The following is a 13,400-nucleotide window of genomic DNA, read 5'->3' as shown; positions in this document are numbered from 1 at the left end:
AAAGAGGGAAAGGAGAATCAGAGTTGTGCTGAGATATATAATGACTTCAGGTCTCTTAAATTATACTAACAATATACTAATTTTTAAATTAGTATACTTGTGCATATTTCTGTATTTTTTGAGGAATTCAGATGAATAGATTGATTGCAATTCATATCATATAACAGTAGCACATGAGATATATACGTCACAGTTTCTTCTTTCACATTGGGTATTCACATATAAAATTTATTCAAAGATCAAAATGGAACTATTAAATTTTTAGTTACAATTCTATTCTTGCTGGTTAGGGTGAAGAGGTGTGGGTTTGTTACCTTTTTGCTTTATTGCAAACCATGCAAGTCCTTTTTATATTCCAGGGTCTGAGAATTTCTTATTCTTTTGAGTTTTTCTTTTAAATAAGGAATTGAAGGTTTTAAATAAAATTTTAAGAATACAATTGAATTATTTTGTGTATTGAGATACATGTATACATATATATGTATATGAAAAGTTAATAGATTTTGTGTTATCAAATCTAATAGTCATTTATCATGTATAACCCCCATCCAAAATTTTTATCAACTTAGAAAAATTCTACAGCATCAGTAGTAGAAATAAATCTTTTTCTGTTTTCTTTTCTATATGGCAGGTGTGCTCACCTGAGAGAGTGAAAGACAAAGAAACAGAGGGAACAAAAGTGAAAATCACCCCCCCTCCGGGGGGGGGATGGCCAAACTCCAATACCTTTGTCTCCACTTTCTTCTTGGAATTTTTGGGTACACATATACACATGCCTGGTGTGTGTTTAAAGTTGCTGGGTTCAGGACTTGAATTTGGTCAGCCATGGGGGAGTCCAGCACCCTCTCCACTATGACACCTGTTGGTCCATCAAATTGTGACTTCTATAATACAGATGTCTGAATAATAGGCAGCAGATAATAATTAGGAGGGATCTATTTTGATACATGGAAGAACTTTGAAATAAAATACTTTTTGATTCCACTTAACTAAGGTATCTGAAGTAGTCAAAGTCATAGAGGAAAACAATAGAATGGTGTTTTCCAGGAGATTTGTATAAGGGAGAAACAGAGAGCTGTTTTTCAATGGATATAAAATTACAGTTATTGGGCCACTTGGTCGGTTGGTGATTAATGTGGCTGAATTGGACACGGCAGACTGCAGGTCAAATCCCAGACCTGGTGTCCCAACCCGCAGGACAGTTGAACAGGTTCCCTGGTGGAGGGAGTGAGAGATGGGACAAACACACGCACACACAATACAAGATGCTGATCAAGTCTTCTTCCTCCGTCTTCTTCCGTTTATTGAGGAGAAAATGGCGAGTTATATACAGCTGGTGGGCACCAATTGGTTGCCCGAAATGCAAATGAGATAGAACAGCATGAACCAATCATTGGTGTGGGTGGATCTCTCCTGTTGCCTAGAAACCCAGTCACTTACAGGGAGAATGGTTGGTCACATGATTTCTGAGAAATGGTTTGCTCAGTGAGGAAGTGAAGCCTAATGGTTTCCAAGATGGTGGATAGCTCAAGATGGCAGATAGCTCAAGATGGCTTCTGTATGCAGTGTCTTCCACAACCTGGCACCTTGAAAACATGCCAGGCATGTGTGCATGCATGCCCAACATCCTGAAAGGATTGTGGCATGGCCATTACCTCTGCAGATGATTTCTCACTTTTTCTCTCTCTGTCTCTTTCTCTATCTGGTGAATTAACATGTACTATGGGAAAACTAAAAGAAAAATCCTACTGAAACAACACATTTTATTTCATCAAAATGTAGTATTATAATTTGTCAATAAATAAATTTTTAAAATCCTGAAGAATATGTGATCTATGAGAACAAAGAAGTAAGATATGAAATCCTAACCAGAGATGGCACTATGAAAGCCTGAAGCAGAATAGATCCATGAAAAAATATAGAAAATAAACTTATGACTGCAAAATCTTGACTATGGCATGGCAACTGTGAGAGTTATACTTGTTCATGTGAAATTTGCCACCTCACTTTCCTTTTTTCAGGTAGTCACCTACACCAAATGGAACCAGAGAATGATAGACAAATTTCAGAATTTCTTCTTCTGGGACTTTCAGAGAAAACAGAATTGCAACCCCTAATATTTGAGCTGTTCTTATCCATGTACCTGATCACTGTGTGTGAAATCCTGCTCATCATCCTGGCCACCATCTATGACTCCCTCCTGCACACGCCCATGTACTTCTTCTCCAACCTGTCCTTTGCTGACATCTGTTTCACCTCCACCACCATCCCAAAAATGCTGATGAACATCCAGACACAGAGCAAAGTCTTCACTCATGTAGACTGCTTCATCCAGCTGTACCTTTTCATACTCTTGGCAGAATTGGAAAACTCTTCTTGATTGTGATGGTCTAAGACCATTATGTGGCCATCTGTCACCCCCTGCATTATATGATCATCATGAATCCCTGGCTATGTGGAATTCTGGTACTGGCATCTTGGATCATGAGTGTCCTATTTTTGTTGTTAGATGGCTTAATAGTGTTGGGGCTGTCCTTTGGTACACATGTGGAAATCTCCCAAGTTTGTTCTGAAATTAATTAGGCTATCCATCTTACCTGTTCTGACACCTTTCTTAATTATATGGTGACCTATTTTGCATCTGTGCTGCTGGATGGTGGTCTTCTCACTGGAATAATTTACTCTTAGTCTAAGGTAGTTTCCTCCATACATACAATATCATCATCTCAGGGGAAGAACAAAGCATTTTCAATCTGTGCTTCTCATCTCTTAGTTGTCTTGTTATTTTTATTGCACAGGCCTTGGTGAATACCTTAGTGCTGGTGCTATCCAAGCTCACATTCAAGTGCACCAGCCTCAGTGATGTACACTGTGGTCATACCCATGCTGAATCCCTTCATCTACAGTCTGAGGAATAAAGACAAAAGGAGAGCTCTGAAAATAGTCTTTGAGAGGGAAATTATGAAAGGGTCTATTGGCCTGGAGTTGATGGAATGCTCCTGATTGCAGGGTTCAAAGGCTTGGAGCCAAAAATTGTAATTCTCTGATCATATTGGGAATGTAGAACTGATTCTTGTTGTCTACACAAGTGAAGTAACATTCTATCTAGCTTTCCATATTCTCCCATATCCAGCAAAAATTTTTTTTGACATTTTTCTAGTTTCTCAAAGTTATTCCCGGCCTTGTATCAGAAATACTTTAAAATTTCTATTATATCATAGGACAATATGCAACTTTTTTTTGGGGGGGGGGGGAGGATTTTGCTATAGGGACCGTGGGCTCACCAGAAAGAAGACAGAGAGAGACAGAGAGACAGAAAACAAGAAATTACCCCCCTCAGGTGGGATGGCCACGCCTTAATCCTCTATGCTCCTCTTGGGATCTTAGGCATGCATGCACACACACCTAGCATGAGTTTAAGTCACCATGTCCAGGACTCAAACCATGGTTAACTATATGGGGGTCCAGTGATGTAGCCATTACACCATCTGCTGGTCCCAGCAACATGCAACTCTTAAGAATAATTTGTTTTCAAATGACATATATCATTTCGAGTAATTTTAGTATTGTGTTACTAAAAGAACTTTTTTTGGTTTGTGATGCACCTATGGAAAAAGAGAAAAACAGCAAGTAAAAACAACTAGAAAACAAAAAAAAGAACACATTACATTTGGCAGCTAATGTCATTAATGTAATTGATAGTACAGAAAAACCAGAAACCGCAGATTTTAATGCATGTGTCTGTCTTTGCTTCTAGTATCTTTATCTAAAATGCAGACTTTAATGTAATAGTGTGTTTGATTACCTATAATAAGCTAATTAGAATCTTGTTCTGTTATTCAGCACAGAGATCACATTGCCTACTATAATCACTATCAGAAATAGATGATCAGGCTCAGACTCTGTGATGCAACCATAACATACTAGACTACAGAACTGGAAGCCACGTGTGGACCATGGTTCAAGTTCTGAATCTGGTCGGCCTAAAATATCACTGGATGGGTGTGTGCCTAGGATCCTGGAGGTCTGAAGAACTGGAGGAAGAGAGTGTCAGCCTGACCATGATCTTTAGAGGCTACTTCTCTCTTTTTATGTCTCTCTGTCTGTCCCCTCTTGCCCTCTCTTGCTTTCTATCCTCATGCACACCAACACATTCTGTTAAGAATAAAACAAATTTTGGGACCAGCAGTTAGCGTAATGGCTATGTCACTGGACTCCCATGGAGTCAACTGCGGTTCGCGTCCTGGACCCGGTGGCTTAAAACTCATGCTGGACGTGTGCATGCGTGCCCAAGATCCTGAGAGGAGAATGGAGGAGAAGGGATTGCAGCGTGACCATCCCCCCAGGGGGTGTTTTCTCACTTTCTGTCTCTCTGTCTCTCTCTGTCTGTCTGGCGAGCGCACACACCCTATAGCAAAAACCTCTCAAAAAAAAGAAGAAGAAGAAGAAAACAAATTTTAATAGTTACCTGAGTCAAAATTTCTTGTATATGGACGTCAAATTTAAACATATTGTTGAACAAATATGGTCTTAGAGTCAGAGATAGACTTAAACATGATGAAGAGCATTCCAATCATATATTGTATTAACTATGCACCATTTTTCTTGTTCATTCTGTTCATCTACTTGTTGAAGTATGTAAAACTGATGTCCATGTGGAAGAGTGCTTATTCATTGGGGTAAAGGATTGACTGATGTGTTTTATGCTGTTTCATTAAATATCTTCCTGTTTTTTTCTTGAATACTTTAATGCTGACTGTAACTACAACTTCATGGAATGCTTAAAATGAATGACCTCCCTCTCTTTAAAATAGTCATAATCACTGAAGGGACATTGAATGTACAAGTATCAATATCATCCAAAACACATGTGTTTTTTTTGTGCTTAAGAATCTCTTTGAAATTTATGAACAAAGAGTTTGAATAGCTATCCCAGTTGTTTGATTCAGGGTCACAAGTTTCCTATAAAAACATTTATGTTCTTTGGATTTCTCCTAATTAACCTAAGAGAACATCAATGCAGTCACTTTTTCTAATTTTAATTTCCATTTATTTATTTATTCATTTGTTTTAGTTTTGCCATAGGGTATGTACACTTACCAGAGAGAGACAGAGAGAAACAGAGGGAAAGTGAGGAATCACTCCACAGAGGAAATGACCACACTACATTCACTTCTTCTCCAGTCTCCTCTCAGGCGTCTGGACACATGCACAAACACGCAGTGTGATTTATGAAGCCAGCGGATCTGGCACTAGATCTGTGGATTCAGCCATGTGGGATCCAGCACATTAAGCACCACACCACCTGATGACCCATGACAATTAAATTTTAATTCATAATTTGTGAAAGGTGCTAGTGACTTTTGGAGTCAGGAGAGTTCACAGAGAACATGTAGTAAAGATAAATTCATCACACTTTCAACTTGGTCTCTTTTTTTTTTTTTTGAGAAGTTTTTTCACTATAGGGCACGTGCGCTCACTGGACAGACAGAAAGTGAGAAATCACCCCTCAGGGGGGATGGCTATGCCACAATCCCTTCTCCATTCTTCTCTCGGGATCTTGGGCACGCACGCACACGCGCCCGGTGTGAGTTTTAAGCCACCGGTCCGGGATGCAAACTGCGGTCGACCACGTGGGAGTCCAGCGACATAGCCATTACGCTAACTGCTGGTTCCCTCAACTTGGTCTCTTGAGAACAGCAAATCAACACAAACATTTTACTTCTTCCCAGACCAGTGTCCGTGAGGGAAATCAGCTATCAGAAGCTGATCAACGGGTCTGGGGAGAAATGTGCACATATCGAAATGGTCTCATTGTAAACCAAACAATATGATTGAAAGTATATACAAAAAAAGAAAATAAATAAAAAAAGAAAAAAAAAAGAAGTTGTAGTTATAAGGAGGAAATGTATCCAAAGGAGAAATATAGGGAGCAGTAAATATTTCACCTGTCATTGTTCCCAAAGGAGTACAGCCTTGGGCTCGATAAGACATGGTAGATTTTTCTGGAATGTCCAGATTGGCTAAGGCACCTGCTTTATTCTTTTAAAAAATTCTTTATTATTATTATTCATACATTCAATTGACACACATCATTTAGATTGTAAAGAGACTTTAGCAAGCATGATATACACCTCAGTCCAGCCCAGTTGAGAATATTATACACATCCTTGTCAATAGATAATAACCCATATCTGTGTCCCACAAGTGTCTTACCTCTCTACTTTTTCTCCAAATTTCCTTTCTATGCTCTTCCCCTCCCACACACTCTTTTTTTTTACTCTTTCCACTTTGTCTCTAATGTCCATTACAGTTATTAATGCTTTTATGTCCTCTAGTCTTTCAATCTCTACCATAGTGTGGAGAGAGTAGGTATATGTTAAGTGGAGACACACAATGTCTCACTTTCATAGTCTGACTTGCTTCACTCAGCAACAAGTCTTCCATATTCATCCACTTTGTATCAAATTCCAGGGTCTTATATTTTTATGGCTGAATAGTATTCCATGGAGTATATGTGCCACAATTTTTTAATCCATTAATGTTTGTGGGTATTTGGGTTGGCTCCATGTATTAACAATTGTGAATAATGCTACAATAAGTACAGTACAATAAGTATATTGTGGTTTTGATCTGCATCTCCCTTACTATGAATGATGTGCATTTATTCATATGATTTTTGGCTGTTCCTTAGAGAGTTGTTTATTTAGCTCATTTTCCCATCTTTTAAGTGGATTAATCATTTTTTTTCCAAGAAAGACGCTAGAATTTTCTGTATATTCTGGTTATCAGTTCCTTATCTGAGGCACAGTTAACAAAAATTCTCTCCCATTCAGATAGTTGTTGATTCACACGAATTATCTTGTTCTTTGTTGTGTAGCAACTTCTTAATCTGATATAATCCCTCCTGTTTATTTGGGGATTATTGCCTATGCTTTGGGGGACTTACTTAAGAAGTCTTTGCCTACCTCAATGTCTCCCAGAGTTTCTCCAGTGTTTTTCACCAAAAGTTTTATAGTTTGCAGTCTTAAGTTTAGATCTTTGATCCACTTTGAGTTGATTTTTGTTAATGGTAACAGATAGGGGTTCAGATTCATCTTTCTGTAGGTGGATACCCAGTTTCTCCAGTGCCATTTGCTAAAGAGGTTTCCCTTTTATCTCTGTATTCATTGGCACCCTCTGCCAAAGATGAGTTGGCAATATGGTTTGGGATTTATTTCTGGGATCTCCACTCTGTTCCATCAGTCTTCATGTCTGTTTTTGTGCCAATACCATGATGTTTTGATTATCACAGATTTGTATTAATTTTGAGGTCAGGAAGTGAGATGCCTCTTACTCCAGTCTTCTTGCAAAGGATGGCTTTAGGAAAATGAGATCTTTCATGGTTCCAGACAAATTCTATGATTTTCTTTTCTAGATGTGAAGAATGTCTCTTGTAATTTTATAGGGGCTGCATTAAATATGTAGATTAATTTGGGTAGGATTGCCACTTTGAATATATTAATTCTCCCAATCCAGGATCATGGGATGTCCTTTCACTTTTTAGTGTCCTTTTCAATTTCCTTTTTAAGGTTTTCATAGTTTTCCTTGTAGCAGTCTTTTATTTCCTTAGTTAGTTTTATTCCTAAATATCTTATACTTCTGTGGCTATGGTAAATGGGGTTACTTTGTTCAGTTCTGTCTCTGTATGCTTGTTGTTTGTATATAGAAATGTTATATATTTTTGAAGTTAACTTTGTATCCTGTCACTTTACTGTATGCATTTATTACTTTGAGAAGTTTTTTCATGGATACTGTCTGGCTTTCTATGTACACAATCATGTCATCTGCAAACAAAGATAATTTCAGTTTTTCTTTCCCTCTTGGAATGCCTTTTCTTTTCTCTTGTCTGATCACATTGGCTAGGACTTCTGGTACTATTTTGAATAGGAGCAGAGAAAGTAGGCAGCCTTGTCTTATAGCATATTTTAGTGGAAAAGCTTTAAGCTTTTCCCCATTTTTTTTTTTTTTGAGAGGTTTTCGCTACAGGGCGCATGCGCTCGCCAGACAGAGACAGAGAGACAGAAAGCAGGAAATCATCCCCCAGGGGGGATGGCCACACCACAATCCCTTCTCCATTCTCCTCTCAGGATCTTGGACATGCACGCACATGCACTCAGCGTGAATTTTAAGTCACTGGGTTCAGAAAGCAAACTGCAGTCGACTATGTGGGAGTCCAGTGACATAGCCATTACACTAACTGCTGGTCCCAAGTTAGCTATATATTTTTCATAGAGACTTATACTGATAAATGATCCTTCTTTCCAATTTTACTGAGAGTCTTAATCATAAAGGAATGTTGTATTTTGTCAAATGCTTTTTCTGATAGATTGAAATTATCATATGATTTTTATTTTTCTTTCTGTTGATATGGTGTATTAAATGGGTGGTTTTGCGTATGTTGAACTACCCTTGCATCCCTGGAATAAAGCCTACCTGGTAGTGAGAGTAACCTTTTTTATATGCTGTCAAATATTGGAGCTCAACATCTCTTGTATTTCATAGACTTTTGTTACAATAGGTATTCTAAATTCTTTTTCCAACATTTCAGTAATATCCTCTAATTTTTCCCTACTTGGAGACAAGTTACAGTGCTCCCTTGCTGGAGGTGTACTACTTGATTCTCTCATATTTGAGTCTCTTCTCCAATTTTTAGTCATTTGGTAATGTATTCTCTTCTTTTCTTTATCTTCCTTAGAGAGACTTTTGTTCAGCTCACTTTCCCATCTTTTAATCGGGTTAATCATTTTTTTTCGCATAAGGCACTTGAGTTCCCTATGTATTCTCGTTATCAGTCCCTTGTCTGAGGCATATTTAACAAAAATATTTTCCCATTCTGAGGGTTGTCGGTTCACACTTGTTACTGTGTCCTTTGCTGTGCAGAAACTTCTTAGTCTAATATAGTCCCACTTGTCTATTTTAGGGATTATTGCCTGTGCTTTGGGAGTCTTATTTAAGAAGTCTTTGCCTACTCCAATGTCTCCCAGAGTTTCCCCAGCATTTTCCACCAGTAGTTTTATTGTTTGAGGTCTTAAGTTCAGATCTTTGATCCATTTTTTTTTGAGAGATTTTCACTGTAGGGCGCGTGCACTCGCCAGACAGAGAGAGACATAGAGACAGAAAGCAAGAAATCACCCTCCAGGGGGGTTGGTCACGCTGCAATCCCTTCTCCTCCATTCTCCTCTCGGGATCTTGGGCACGCACACACACGCGCCCGGCGTGAGTTTTAAGCCACCGGCTCCGGGACACGAACCGCGGTCGACTACGTGGGAGTCCAGCGACATAGTCATTACTCTAACTGCTGGTTCCCAGGCTTATATTTTTGATCCAAAAAATCTTTGAGTTGATTTTTGTTAATAGTGACAGAGATGGGTTCAGATTCATCTTTCTGAAGATGGATACCCAGTTTTCCCGCACCATTTGCTAAAGAGGTTTCCCTTTTCCCACTGGATTGGCTGATATCCTTTGTCAAAGATAGGTTGGTTGTATGTTTTGGGGGTTATTACTGGAGTCTCCACTCTGTTTCATTGGTCCTCATGTGTTTTTGTGCCAGGACCACGCTGTTTTGATTATCACAGCTTTGTAATATATTTGGTGGTCAGAAAATGAGATGCCACTTACTCCAGTCCTCTTGAGCAGGATAGCTTTAGCAAAATGGGGTCTTTTATGGTTCCAGACAAGTTTTATGATTGTCTTGTCTAGATCTGTAAAGAATGTCTTTTGTAATTTTATTGGGATTGCATTAAGCATGTAGATTAATTTGGGTAAGACTGCCATTTTGATTATATTGATTCTGACAATACAGGAACATTTGATATCCTTCCACTTTTCAGTGTCTTTTTCAATTCCTTGTTAAGGTTTTCATAGTTTTCCTCATAGCGGTCTTTGATTTCCTTGGTTAGTTTTATTATTAAGTATCTTATGCTTCTTGTGGCTATGGTAAATGGGATTACTTTGTTCAGTTCTGTCTCTGTGTGCTTGTTGTTTGTATATAGAAATGCTATAGATTTTTGTAAGTTAATTTTGTATCCTGTCACTTTACTGTATGCATTTATTCCTTCAAGAAGTTTTTTTGTGGATATTATTGAGTCTTCTGTGTATACAATCATGTCATGTGCAAACAGAGATAATTTCAGCTCTTCTTTCCCTGTTGGAATTCCTTTTATTTCCTTCTCTTGTCTGTGCAGAAACTTCTTAATCTGATGTAATCTCACTTGTCAATTTTGGAGATTATTGCCTGTATTTTGGGGATCTTATTTTTAAAGACTTTGTGCACCACAATGTCTCTCAGAGTTTTTTTTTTTCCTTATTTCTTTTATTTTTTAAAATTTCCCAGAGCTTTTACTGTGTTTTTCCACCAGTAGTTTTATAGTTTGAGTTCCTACATCTTTGATCCATTTAGAGTTAATTTTTGTTATTGGTGAAATATAGGGGTCTAGTTTTATATTCCTACAAATGGATACTCAGATTTTCTAGCAGCATTGCAAAAGAGGTTTTCCTTTTCCCACTGGAATGACTGATACCCTTTGTCAAAAATGAGTTATCTGCATGTTTTGGGTTTATTTTTTGAGTCTCTGTTCTGTTCCAGTGGTCCACCTGTCTGTTTTTCTGTCAATACCATGCTGTTTTGATTGTCACAATTTTATAATATATTTGGGGGTCAGGTTGTGAGATACTGCCCACTCCAGTCTTCTTGTGCAGAATTGCTTTGGCAATATGTCTTTTTTTTTTTTTAATGATTCCAGACACATTCTATGATTTCTTTTGTAGGTCTGTGAAGAATGTCGCTGGTAATTTTACTGAAATTGCCTTAAATGTGTAGATTAATTTGAGTAGAATTGCCATTTTGATTACATTAATTATTCCAATTCATAAACATGGTGTGTCCTCCTACTTTTTTGGGTACTTTTCTGTGTCTTTTTAAAGATTTTCATACTTTTCCTTGCAGAGGCCTTTGACTTCTTTGGTTAGATTTATTCCTAGGTATCTTATACATTTTGTGGGTATGATAAAAGGAATTTTTTAAATTTTAAATTTATTTATTTTACATTCATTCACTAAATATTATTATTGCATATGAAATGCAATTTCCCATCCATACATACTGTCTCTGATATCTACAATTATTTTCCATTCCTTTTCCCCCCACATTTTATTGATTTACAAAATATCTTAACTAATCTAACTACTTTCAATAGCAAGATCAGCTGATATATACATATCTGTGAACACATGTCTGATGTTAGGTATGAAACTGTGAGTAGAATGACTGCACCATAACATAGCACCTAGGTGAAGCTATATTGCTTACTGTGGCCTTCAAATAAGTATTTTTTAATATATTTTAATTTCAAGAAAGGTAGTTTTAGCTTTAATAAATCAAAATAAAAAATATTAAGAAAACTTTGCTTAAGACTTAAAGCCAGGAATAGGTTAGGATTCTGTTCAAATAGTAGGTACATAAGCATATTGACAGCTTAAGAAAAGACAAATCTCTTTAAATCTGGGAAACAAAGCATAGGAAAAAAATTAGTAATGTTTTAGTCAAAAGTCTTAAAATTCTATTTCACCAGTTCAGTATCATGAGCTTATTTTCTTCAGTTCTACTTCAGTCAGCTTGCTGCTCATCTATAAAAATACTATCAATTTTTGGATGTTGATTCTGTATACTGCCACTTTATTGTATTCATTTATTACTTTGAGAAGCTTTTTCATGGATACCTGTGAGTCTTCTAAGTATACCATCACATTATCTTCAAGTAAAGATATTTCCCTATTTGAATCCCTTTTATATTATTCTCTTTCCTAATTGCATTGGCTAAGACTTCCAGCACTATATTGAAAAGCAGTGGAGAAAGTGGGCACTCTTGTCTAGTATCAGTTTTTAGTGGTAAGAAAGCCTTTCCCCATTCAGAATAATGTTAGCTTTAGGTTTTTCATATATGGCTCTGTGTTGAGAAATGACCCTCCTATACTGACTTTTCTAAGAGTCTTGATCATGAAGGGATGTTGTGTTTTATAGAATGTTCTTTGTGCATTGATTGAAATGACCATATGGTTTTTTAAATCATTATTTTTGTTAATACATTTGAAATCATTAAAATGCATGCTTAGGTGTGGGGAGCCACATGCACCAAAATGGCTGACATGACCTTCATACAAGGACCTTCAAGTATCCTTGTTCCGAGAGTAGACAATTCACCCTGAGACTTCCTCATTCAGGCAGGTCCTCAGTCAGGTCCATGACAGTTCCCGCCCCCTTTTCCTACCCTGTGTATATAAGAATGTTCTCTGTCCCGCAATAAATGAGCAACTGCATACCATCTTGAGCTGTGACACTGTGTCGCTCCCATGTTGTGATGCTGCGCTGGTTCCAGACCTCTGTTCTCTCACTCAGGCACCCTGCCTGATTGTCCTGTGGGCCAGGACATTCTGGCGCCCAAACAGGGACCTGAGTTCGAGAAGCAGTGACAGGTTCCTGAAGATTCCGGAGAGAAATAAGAAGCTCCAAAGAGGAGAAAGTCAGAAGTCTGTGGCATAACTTCAGGGGACGCAGAAGAGGACGTCCCAGTGAGTATTCACTCATGATAGATATCCGGGTTATAGCTAGACTATAATGGGTCAAGAGCTCAGCCAGCACTAATTGTTTGTTCGAGGGATTAAAGGAAGCCCTTAGAACTAGAGAAGTACAAGTAAAAGTTAAACAACTGCTCACATTTTTAGATTTTTTAAAAGATGCCTGCCCTTGGTTCCCTCAAGAAGGAACCATTGATGAAAAAAGGTGGAAAAGGGTAGGTGACACTCTTAAAAGATTACTACTCCACCTTTGGCCCAGAAAAGGTTCCCGTAACCACATTTTCCTATTGGAATCTAGTAAATGAAATCCTTAGTTCCCACCCTAACGACTCCAAAATTTCTGCCATTGTTAACGAAGGGGAACAGATTATGCAAAATGAGCTACCAAAAGAAAAGAGTGTTCCTCCCTCAGATATCCTTGAGCCTAAAAAGACCCAAACCATAGACCTCATATCTTTAAATAGTGATGAAGATGTCACACAGGACAGTGAAAAGCCTAAAAACCCCAGAAATCAAAAAGATAATAACTATGCCCCCAAAACTTCACACAGGCCAGAGAAGTACCTCGGTGCAGGCAGTCAGGGTATTGCTACACCTAAGAATCAAAACCATACAGAATTAATTAGTGCCTAGGTGTGAGCAATCATGGGTAATGCTACACCTAAGAATAGGATTTTGTATATAGACATCCTAAAACGTACTTTAAAACAAAAAGGTATTCAGGTCAGTAAAAGTCAGCTCACATCATTTTGAACACCGAAGTCCTTCTAACTAGGAGGAATTAT

General features: G+C 37.8%; 1 protein-coding gene across 1 annotated transcript in view; it reads left to right on the top strand.

Annotated features, from left to right (window-relative positions):
* LOC102483054 (olfactory receptor 7A17) overlaps positions 1-13,400 on the top strand; it is a 21,065-nt gene that overhangs the window by 4,879 nt on the left and 2,786 nt on the right. Inside the window, exons 2-3 of the mRNA XM_006147299.2 lie at positions 2,799-2,859; positions 12,914-13,198. Of these exons, the coding sequence (XP_006147361.2) occupies positions 2,799-2,859; positions 12,914-13,198 (346 nt within the window). The remainder of the gene's footprint in view (positions 1-2,798; positions 2,860-12,913; positions 13,199-13,400) is intronic.

The sequence above is a fragment of the Tupaia chinensis genome, unplaced genomic scaffold (genome assembly GCF_000334495.1).
Source record: "Tupaia chinensis unplaced genomic scaffold, TupChi_1.0 Scaffold000209_1, whole genome shotgun sequence".
NCBI classification, from domain to species: Eukaryota; Metazoa; Chordata; class Mammalia; order Scandentia; family Tupaiidae; genus Tupaia; species Tupaia belangeri.
The sequence above is the reverse complement of the archived record's forward strand: the minus strand, read 5'-3'. Positions and strand labels throughout refer to the sequence as shown.